General features: G+C 36.0%; 1 protein-coding gene and 1 non-coding gene across 2 annotated transcripts in view; both read right to left on the reverse strand.

Annotated features, from left to right (window-relative positions):
• Positions 1-11,699, reverse strand: part of TOMM20 (translocase of outer mitochondrial membrane 20) — a 12,376-nt gene continuing 677 nt past the window's right edge. The window contains exons 2-5 of the mRNA XM_075995478.1: positions 7,205-7,251; positions 5,730-5,811; positions 2,647-2,789; positions 1-522 (exon numbers count right to left, since the gene is read on the reverse strand). Coding sequence (XP_075851593.1) covers positions 478-522; positions 2,647-2,789; positions 5,730-5,811; positions 7,205-7,251 — 317 coding nt within the window. The 3' untranslated portion in view covers positions 1-477. The remainder of the gene's footprint in view (positions 523-2,646; positions 2,790-5,729; positions 5,812-7,204; positions 7,252-11,699) is intronic.
• On the reverse strand, positions 11,521-11,655 carry LOC142862497 (small nucleolar RNA SNORA14). Its single transcript, XR_012913583.1, has one exon. It is a non-coding gene; the product is annotated as a small nucleolar RNA SNORA14 (small nucleolar RNA).

Below are 11,699 nucleotides of genomic sequence, written 5' to 3' on the forward strand. Positions count from 1 at the left end.
TGGAAAGAAAAGATCACTCAAAAATTTTAATGCTCAGTTTCCATAAAACAAGTCTCTGTGTAACTTTCTGATTTATAGCAAAATGTACAAGCTTTAAAAATGTGCATTCTTCACCTTTCTCTTACACTTTTTTTTTTGCCTCTTTCAAAACTGAGCACTGGGTATTTTTAATAATGCTCTGTTATATATACATTTTAATTGCATGTTTAAGAAATAAACAAAATCCATGGTATTTCAGTAACTCGTAGTGTATTTATAAAATGAAAAGCTCTCTATCAAAATACACTTTTCACTGGGAAAAATAAATAAAAGTGACAAATGGATCTACACAAAGTAAACATGAACTTTGGTAGATTTCAGTGTAGGATAGTCCGTCACAAGCATATTTGCCCTTATTCCCCCAGAGCTGCTCAACTTCCGAGTTAAGAATTTTTAAAGTATTTTTAACTGAGATTTTATTACGTTGACATTTGTTTCTCATTCCACATCATCTTCAGCCAAGCTCTGAGCGCTTACAATTCTCTGAAAGAGAAAAAAAATAAGTAATTTTCAAAAGTGTCGTAAGTATTTAATCAAAACTCTAACTTTGACATAAAATGTTCTCTGTATTTAAAGAATCAAATCTTGCTAAAGTTCACCCATTCTAACATTTATTTCAAAATACAACACTTTATACACTCTTAGCATCTAATGAAACAAGATCATACCAGTGCCAGTCCCATTTCAAAAGTTAATAAAGGAGGCATAAGATTACATTATGCTACATGCTAGAAAACATCAAGAATTCAAGACCTCTTTTCACTACCACACAAATTGAGAATACTGATTAGTGTTCTGCCCATCATTCTATACTCCAAACATTTCTCTGGTTGGCCTGGAAATGCTAGTAAGCCATTATGTGAAGAACGAACATAGTATTCTGAAATTAGCATTCTGAAAACATTTCCAGATAACATGGGACAAGATAACTGAATAAGCTGGGCGCGGTGGCTCACGCCTGTAATCCTAGCTCTCTGGGAGGCTGAGGCGGGCGGATTGCTCGAGGTCAGGAGTTCGAAACCAGCCTGAGCAAGAGCGAGACCCCGTCTCTACTATAAAAATAGAAAGAAATTAATTGGCCAACTAATATATATACAAAAAATTAGCCAGGCATGGTGGCGAATGCCTGTAGTCTCAGCTACTTGGGAGGCTGAGGCAGGAGGATTGCTTGAGCCAGGAGTTTGAGGTTGCTGTGAGCTAGGCTGACGCCACGGCACTCACTCTAGCCTAGGCAACAAAGCGAGACTCTGTCTCAAAAAAAAAAAAAAAAAAAAAAAGATAACTGAGTAAAGGAGGCCACTTTTTTTTTTTTTTTTTGAGACAGAGTCTCGCTTTGTTGCCTAGGCTAGAGTGAGTGCCGTGGCGTCAGCCTAGCTCACAGCAACCTCAAACTCCTGGGCTCAAGCGATCCTTCTGTCTCAGCCTCCCAAGTAGCTGGGACTACAGGCATGAGCCACCATGCCCGGCTAATTTTTTCTATATATATTAGTTGGCCAATTAGTTTCTTTCTATTTATAGTAGAGACGGGGTCTCGCTCTTGCTCAGGCTGGTTTCGAACTCCCGACCTCGAGCAATCCGCCCGCCTCGGCCTCCCAGAGAGCTAGGATTACAGGCGTGAGCCACCGCGCCCGGCCTAAGGAGGCCACTTTTATAGAAAGGAATTAGGCTTCACCTTGAACTCACACATATTTCAAGACATCATCCTCAGGTCAATTTTCCAAAAGCACTATGCTATATTGCCTTTCAAATAACACATAATATTAAACAGAAGATTCTGGTATGAACAGGCAGGACCACAACCACATTACTCTAAATAAAAAAGATTTACACCAAGTCCTTGGTTTTCCAACTCTTCCTTTCAAATCTTTGGGACCTTTATTTCAGTCAGTTATTAAAGTTCTGTAAAAACTTTCTTTTCCGTCAATTCACGGATGTTTAATCACAACAACTTGGGAAATGAACACATATAATAGACATGTTATTCCAAAAAGTAGGTTCATTTGGGCTCTGTGGAAAGAATTCAAAATGAATACAATACATTTTAATTCACTCTTAAGTTAAGCATAATTTAATCTTTTACAGTATTTTGACGGTACTTTATACTTCTTAGTAGGGATACAGTCTATAAAGCGCCACACTCTAAGCCCACTACCTCAGCAGCAGTGGAGACACAGAGCCTTTAGACAGGTCAGCTCAGAGTCCTCATTCCTTGATGACTTAACGACCAGGCTATGCCATCTTGGCTCCTGTCAGGCCACCTAACTAAAGGCACAGTCTCTCAGGAAAGTAGACAAAAGCTAGTTGTACAAAGTAGCTGACAGTGGCCTGAATTTAGGGATTGAAATACTATGGCCTGAGACTTAACACTAAGACAAACACTTCCTTGATCCATCTCCAAGGTACAATCACTAGATCTTATGGCCCAGTCATTTGGATGTTTTGCCACGAGGGAAGATAATTTCAAGAACTGCTATCTCCAGTATTACTTTCATTGAACAGATGAGTTTCATGATTTCATCCTGTTCACTAGGATCATTTATAAATGTCCCTAACCATTCAATTCTCAGATCCTGCTCACTTTTATTTCGTAACATTTCAATGCCTTACCTGACTAATTGTCGGGAGCTTAGTCAGAAGCATCTGGAACACTGGTGGTGGAAGAGTTTGCTGTAACACCTGTAGCAACTGCTGTGGCTGTCCACACACAGCAATTGCATTCGTAAGATGGTCCACACCCTTCTCATATTCACCTGTAAGATTTACATAAAATTACATGTAACCTGAAATGCCTTTGCCTTTGTCAAAATTCAACTGCTGGCCGGGCGCAGTGGTTCACGCCTATAATCCCAGCACTCTGGGAGGCCGAGGTGGGCGGATTGCTCGAGGTCAGGAGTTCAAAACCAGCCTGAGCAAGAGCTAGACCCCGTCTCTACTATAAATAAAAAGAAATTAATTGGCTAACTAATATATCTAGAAAAAATTAGTCGGGCATGGTGGTGCATGCCTGTAGTCCCAGCTACTCGGGAGGCTGAGGCAGCAGGATTGCTTGAGCCCAGGAGTTTGAGGTTGCTGTGAGCTAGGCTGATGCCACGGCACTCACTTTAGCCTAGGCAACAAAGTGAGACTCTGTCTCAAAAAAAAAAAAAAATCATCTGCTGTTTCGACTCTATCTCCAAATGACTCTACCCAAAAAGACTGAGCAAGCCAAATACTGGAAACAACCTATAGTGCGTTCACAACTGAATATTATGTAGCTGTTAAAAAGAGTCAGATCATTTGTACCCATATGGAACTGTTTCTAATATACATACATGAGGGGGAAATATATACTTAGAATATTTCTGAAAGATAACATAAGAAACTGCTAACAATGAAATGGATCTTTTCTGTGAGAAGAAAGAACAAAGACTATCAACTGAAATGGAAAAAAAGACCCAGTTTCATTTTAAATCAACCCTTTGTACTATGTGAATGTTACAACACAAATATAAGAAAAAAATTGTAAAGTGATACCAGCAGGAAAAATGGTCATATAAGACAGGAAAAAACATGTAACAAAATGATTATCTTTTTTTTTAAGAGACAGGGTCTTACTCTGTCACACAGGCTAGAGTGGTATAATCACAGCTCACCGATTCAACTCCTGGACTCAAGCAATCCTCCTGCCTCAGCCTCCTGAGTAGCCAGGGCTACAGATGTACAGCACCACACATGGCTAATTTATTACTATCATTATTTTTTGAGATAGGGTCCCAGTCTGTTGCCAAGCTGAAGTGCAGTGGCATGATCATAGCTCACTGTAACCTCAAACTCCTGGGCTCAAGCAATCTTCCTCGCTCAGCTTCCCCAGTAGCTGGGACTATAGGCCTAGGCCACCACGCCCGGCTAACTCCTCCTGCCTCAGCCTCCAGAGTTGCTGGGATTACACATGTCCAGCAAAACAATGATTCTCTGAGTGGGAGGATTTAGTTATCAATTACCTACATATTTCCTTCAGTAGCTGCTTATTTCTGAATATTGGCCTCTTTTGATAAGAAAAAAACATAAAAATGTTTTTGAATATAAAATTTTTTAAAAATAGCTGCTTATTACTTTTGAAAGAAAAAAAATTACTTAAGTCTTACATTTTTTGAAGGTTCATTTAGTTCAATAAGTATTAAGTATTTGCCATGTCATGTGGTCCTTGTCCTCAGTTAATTCCATTTTAAATCAAAATCCACAGAATTGCCCCAATTCTGAGCAAAACTTTGCACTATTAAATATGATTCCAAATTAAGTACTCTTCTGTTAGAGGACTTTTCCATGAAGGAGATCCTTTTAATATTGGATATTAAAAAAAATGATATAAGGCTGTCATGGTATCAAATATCAAGCTCTCTCCTTGGCAAGCTTCTGTTTCTTCCTATAAGAAATGTAATGTAGGCCGGGCACCGTGGCCCACGCCTATAATCCTAGCTCTCTGGGAGGCCGAGGCAGGCGGATTGCTCAAGGTCAGGAGTTCAAAACCAGCCTGAGCAAGAGTGAGACCCCGTCTCTACTATAAATAGAAAAAAAATTAATTGGTCAACTAATATATATAGAAAAAATTAGCTGGGCATGGTGGCGCATTCATGTAGTCCCAGCTACTTGGGAAGCTCAGGCAGAAGGATTGCTTGAGCCCAGGAGTTTGAGGTTGCTGTGAGCTAGGCTGATGCCACGGCACTCACTCTAGCCTGGGCAACAAAGCGAGACTCTGTCTCAAAAAAAATAAAAGAAATGTAATGTAATATTTTCATTTTGCCATTATCAAAATGGGAATCAAAAGATGTCTACTTGCTGTGGCCAAGTCATTAATTTCATTTAAAAAGGCTGGTCATCACCATTTTAAACAGTTAATCTCTTCCCATAAAAGAAACAACAGAAACATATACATACAAATGTCCCACAACATGTAATTCAATCATGTCTAAATCTGTTGATACAGCAATAAGAATAAAAAAAAACCTTGACACTTGATACCATCTTTATTAATGACAACTATTTCAAAGCTACTTTTGAGATAAAACCTAATTTAACACCAAAGAGATTTACATAAACATTTAAGACTCTAAATTACTGAGTGAACTCTAGTTCTCAGGCTTGTCAATTAGATAATTTTAATTTCTTAATAGGTATCTTAAAAAAAAACTTAATACTTCTGATGAAATAGACAAGGTACAAAGTAATGAAAAGTCTAAATTCTGGATCATTTAACACGTTGGTTCTGAAACGAAGTGTCATAAACTCACCGTGTGACCTTGATTAAGTAAATTAACATTCTCTGGGACTTATATTAGCCATTCCTTCCTATAAATACTGGAAAAGATCTGAAGATTAGATGAGAGAGTTGAGGAGTATATTTCTAGCTCACATTCCTTCTGTTACTTATTTACATACTACACCATGACTATATTATGCTCTAAAAACTTAAGAGTAAGGGTAACCTCATTTGTAAAAATTTCTTATAATATCTTCTATGTCATAAGATAAAAGCAAGTAAACCTAAAACTCACTTAATCTCAAATTATTAAGTGCCTAAAACTCTTTCTTGAAATATTTAGAATATTTTTCCTAAAAATAGTCAACTACATAGGAAAACCTCTTATCACCATAAATTTATATATAATTTTGAAGAATGCTATCTAGTTCCTTAGTCTTTTAATGACTATTACCTTGAGCTAGTAACTCTTCACCAAGCTGTATTTCTTCAAGGAAGAATTTCTGAACAGCCTCAGCATCTTTGAGATCTGGTAACTGTTTAGGAATACAATATTTAGTAACTGATACCAAAATTATGACAGAAGATATAAACAATACTCAGAAAATCAATAAAAACAAAAAAATTAAACAGGTCACTCTAAACAACTAATAAAAAGAAATTTACACTTAATACTTGTAAGAATCAGAGTTTATGATGTATATTCAAATGAAAGAAAGAAAAGGTACTTATTGATCAAATCAGTAGTTGAATAGTTCTGCCACCAGCTATATGGCTTGTCTATTTAAAAATGTAAACCTACCTAAAAATGTTAAAAAGTCCCATTTTTTAACATTTAGAAAAGAAGTATTTAATATCTAAACTTCTTTAAAGTTTTGGTTCTTGAATTATATTGTATATGCTGATTTAACATAGGTGAAAAAAATTTCTGAAAGTGGAAGCATCTTTCATTGACTATCCCAACATATAGGAAAAATTTAATTAAATTCATGATCTAAAAATACACAGATACATATCTATTTTCCTATAACCCATAGAAAGAAAAGGCTACCCAAAATATAATTAACATATTACATATTTCAGAAAGGTTGTTTGAACATATCAGAACAAAATGGTTCCCTCCCAGTTTCACTTTACCATTACATGTTCAGTCAATTAGCTCTCCTGATCACTCAACTTTTTCACAATAACAAAATGTAATATTTATTGATTCATTTTTCCTTGCCTCAGCTTGCTTTAAAAAGAACCACTAACGATCCAGTAATTGGAGTCCTAGGGATCCGAACAAAACTAACTTCAATAAAAAGGAAAAGCTATAAGCACAATGATTAACATTTACTTACTTAATTTACTTACTCATGCCACAGAACATTTTTTACCAAGTAGATAAACCTATGTGGTCATTAAAAATAATCATGAACCCAGGATCTATGAAAAGAAAAAATAAATAATAAGATTTATATCTACATTTGCATACTACAAGGTAAAAATTTCTCAGGATAGTGGGATTCTGGATCAGTGAGTATAAATAATTTTGAATAACTTTTCAAACGAATAGCATGCAGTTCTTTTAAAGGAAGTTGGAGCAAGGAAAATTACATAAATGTTTTATTTTATCCTTTTGAAGCAACTCAGAATGTTTTCACCTTTTGGTATAAATGTCTTTTGGAAACGATCATCTTTCTGTCCCTTAAATATAGCTTGTACAAAAAGCTATTTGCTTTTATGGCCAAGGAAGGAAAAATAATGCAGGACTGCACAATCTGCAGTTAAACTAAGTTATTCACCTATTCCTAAAAACATCTAACTATATTTTAAGATAGAAAATCAGTGTCCATTATTAACTAGCTTTCTCCAAATATGTATTTGAAGTAGATTTTTAAACATTTCTATAAAGTATACCACATAATCTAAACAAAAGATTATTACCTTGGAAAGTCCAGCTCTCTCCTTGGCAAGCTTCTGTTTCTTTCTTCCTACAAGAAATGTAATGTAATATTTTCATTTTGCCATTATCAAAATGGGAATCAAAAGACGTCTACTTGCCGTGGCAAGTCATTAATTCCATTTGCAAAATATTCCTGACTCTGGACCTCTGAGTAGTTACAATAAGCAGAACAACTCCCTTTCCAACCTATACAGGACATGTAATAGGAGTGAGGATCAGGTCACTGGCATTAGAGAGTTTCATTAATGAAACACACCAGACTCTATCTTTACTGAATACTGAAAACTAACTGCCATTCATAAATGAAAAAAATTAAAAATGTGATAAAGTTTTCTAAAAATAAAACAAATACAGTATTTATACATTTAGCAAAAGTGGTAGGCAGTGCTCAGAATGCACTGCTAAAGTCTGAATTCAACTATCGTTGATTAGTTAAGGATTAAAAAAACCCCCTCTGCCTAGAAGTCTCTGTAAGTTGTCTTGATTTTAATATGAAACTAAGCAACACCAAAAATCGCAGGAGAGATGCTGTTTACAACCCTAATCATCAGTCAACTCTCTGCTCTTTAATGGTACACCCCATGTGAAAGGGTGTTGGTGGCACACAGTAAGCACAAAGCTTTGTGCTCAACTGCCTTGTTTTCATCCTGGCTCTCCCACTTTTTGGCAGTATGTCCTGGGCAAGTTATGATAACCTGGCCCTCAGTTTCTTCATAAAATTGTTCTAAGAATAATACCTGCTTCACAGAGCTATTCTGAGGATTAAATGAGTTAATATATATAAAGTATTTTCACAGTGCCTGGTTCATACTATGTGCCACATAAGCACTGGGAATTGAGACAGTTCCTTCAGTTAAGGAGCTGTGCTATACTAAATACAGTCAGCTTTCCCGACCCTGGGATTCAACTAACATCAACTGAAAATATTCAGGGGGAAAAAAAAAAACAATAAAAAATACAAACAAAAACAATACAACTATTTACACAGCATTTATATTGTATTAGGTATTATAAGTAACCTAGAGAAAAGGTAAGGCTTTACTATTATTAGGCAGGTGACCTTAGGCAAGTAAATCTCTTAACTTTCCAAAGATAAAGCCTACCTAAACATACAGGACCTACTATGAGAAACAAAAGCCATAAAAGCAGACAATGTTTTCTGAAAAACCTATAAATCCAAGTCTCAATGCATGACTAAAGTGACCTGTTTGCCTAACTCTAGATAGATAGTTAACTTACTATGACCAGCATACCCTCTTTTCTTACTCTACTCTTACAAATCAGATTTAACCACATTAGTACCTGATGTCAACTCTAGTCCTTCATAATACACAAAGTGCTAACACTCTACGGCTTAAATACAATTCCAGCAGTTTCAACAGAAAAATATAGGCTAAAGCTGATCTTACATATTAATTTGAAGACTGTCAATTTTTCTAACAAACTGTCTTGCCTAAGTGTCCATCACTGCACAACTGCGTAGAAACAGAACACAGAATATAATTCTATCCTCAATTTGCTAAAGGGTTTTCACTTCTTTAGGCAAAAAACAATGAATGATACAAGATGACATTATCTAACTGCTAAATATCATGGTACAGACTGGAACCTGTACAAGGAGAGCAGTAAGTCTAGAAGAGAGAAATGAAGACTTCACAGAGGAACTGGACATGAAGACAAAGAACACCTGGATATTAGGGGTAAGCACTCAAGTTTCAGATGCTACACAACAGACACTATTCTCAATGTTTTTTAATTGGCTTATTTAATCTTCACAATAACACATGCTTATTTAATCTTCACAATAACACATACTGTTATCACCATTTTACAGATGAGAAGATTTACCAAGGTCACAACTAGTAAGAGGTCAAAATAAAAGGCACCTAAGAAATGAACAAGCCAAATTTGTAAATCAACACTAAGAAATACAATTTGTAAACCAGAATTTAGGGAAAATGACAAAAATGACTAACCCAATAGAGTGAAACTTTAGTGTCCATTACTATCCAACTTAAAACATTTTATTCAAGAGGGCAGGGAGAAGTATGATTGTCACTGAATACAACTGACTGATACAGTTACCAAATTTTAAGATGATCTAGTTCCTTTACATTTTCAACAATAACATTAAAATTCTGGCTTTAGTTTCATAGGACAATTAACTTGGTATATTAAATTTGCTTTCAGACATAGTATAATATAGTATCTCTGTGGTATAGGGACAGATAGTAATTGACTAAAAAAAATCAAGGCCCAGTGTGATGGCAGCACTCTGGGAGGCCGAGAAGGGAGGCTAGAAGTTAGAGGCTGCAGTTAATTATGATCATGCCACTGCACTCTAACCTGGACAACAGAGTTGAGACATTTCAAAAAAATAGGCACTTCATGCCTATAATCCTAGCATTTTGGGAACCCAAGGAAGGAGGAAAGCTTGAGTAACATAAGAAGACTTGTCTCTACAAAAAACAAAAATAAGCAGGATGCGGTGGTGCACGCCTGTAGTCCCAGCTACTCGGGAGGCCGAGGCAGGAGAATCACTTGAGCCCAGGAGTTTGAGGTTGTGGTGAGCTATGATGAGAGCCACTGCACTCTAGCCAGGGAGAAAGGGCAAGATGCCATCTCTAAAATAAATAAATAAAATAAAAAGCCAAGAAAAAATTATACATTCAATCAGCCAAATCAGGCCCTGATTCAATATTTGCTATCAATAGATTATCAGTTCCAAACATTACTGGGCATGTCTACTTGAAAAATTACATATAAAACATGAGCTTACAAAAGTCCAAAATCAAAATCATTTTTAAAGCATTCATTAAAATAGGATGCTTACTTAATGTATTTTTAAGTGATGTACCATTTTAACTGGTACTATTATAAGTAAAGCACTCCTGTGGTTGACACTATACTTGGAGGTTAAATTTCATTTATTAATGATTATTTAGGTGGGTAAGAATTATACTTTAAGAGCCCTGATAATCTCTAGTCTTGCTAACAGGAGACAAAAAAAGTCTGAATATATTAGCATCCCAGATTTAACCTCAAACCTTCAACACTGTTAAGTCTCCTTTCCTTAAAAAAAAAAAAAATCAACAAACAAGCTAAATAACTGAATTGAGAAATTGCCCTTTTATTGCAGATGTAAATATTCTACAGGAAATGAGACTAAAAAAACTCCAAATTAACTGAACTGAAATCAATTTCATTCCACAAATGCAAAATACCCTCAAATTGCTAAAATCTGCCCATTATGCAATTACCTTTAAAGAGACTGCAAAATGACTCTGAATAAAAGTCACACAAGCTAAGGAAAATATCAAACTAATCCTATTCATAAGAAAATCTCTATTGTTTATCAATCACCATGTGTCAGGAACAGAACTAAACTCTACACTTACTAAACCCAGGAAAAAATGTTTGGATTGAAAATGATGTAAAAAAAAAAATTCAAAATAACATTCCTCAGTTTGCCTAAAATGATAGCTCTTAGGACGATTCTGTCAACCAAAAAAATTAGTTTTCTCAACATGTTCAACAGTATTTCAAAGTTTCCAATGGAAAATGTGGTTAATCCATTCTTTACAGAGCTTTGCATCTGCACCAACACCCCAAGTTGCCACCCATATTTGAAACTACAGGAAAATGGCCTAAATTCCAATAGTTACACTTACTGCCAACATTTATAGAAGGGCATTCCTTATGTCAGGAATCGTGGTGAGCACTTTAAACATCTTACTTAATCTTTACAAACCCAACAATAAGCAGGTGGCATCACCTTATTTTAAAGCTAAGGAATTTAGGATTCAGAAAGCCCAAGGTTATTCTGCTAACCTTAATCAGTGACCAACCTGGGCCTGGAAACCCAGTGTCTTAATCCAAAACAGCATTCTTTCTATTCGTCTCCCTGACCAAAAATAAAGCAAATTATGTCTATATCCCTTCCCTTCTAGAACATAAGAGAGCTATAACTAGCCGTCATATTGCAAACGCTAAGGTCAGCGCTATCCACTACAGTAGTCACTATCCATATGTGGCTAATGAACACTTGAAATGACTTAATATAGCTTAATTAAATGGTAATCACTATTTCAGTAAACAATCACTTCTTTGTACTTCCCGGACTTTAATAACTTATCAATTTTAACTTTCAGGACCTGTTTTGGCTGAGCAACCTTACAGATAAGTTACAAAAATATTTCTCATTGCAACAAATTTCCTCTTCTGCTGCAAATACAGACTCAAAGCGGATCACAATGGTTTTGGTGACATGACTTCCCTCTGGTAAACCTCTTGCAAAAGATGTCGCAGGTATGAAATAAGACTGAGCCACAGAAGAAGCGCAGCCCTTTGGACTCCCCTGCAATTTCTATAGCATTCACTCGTATCTTGGAAGCGTTTAGAGCGAAGCAACCAAGAGGGTTTAAGAATGCAACAGATACCGCATTGGGAATGCAGATTTACTCTCAGGCTAAATTC

Source organism: Microcebus murinus, chromosome 19 (genome assembly GCF_040939455.1).
Source record: "Microcebus murinus isolate Inina chromosome 19, M.murinus_Inina_mat1.0, whole genome shotgun sequence".
NCBI lineage: Eukaryota > Metazoa > Chordata > Mammalia > Primates > Cheirogaleidae > Microcebus > Microcebus murinus.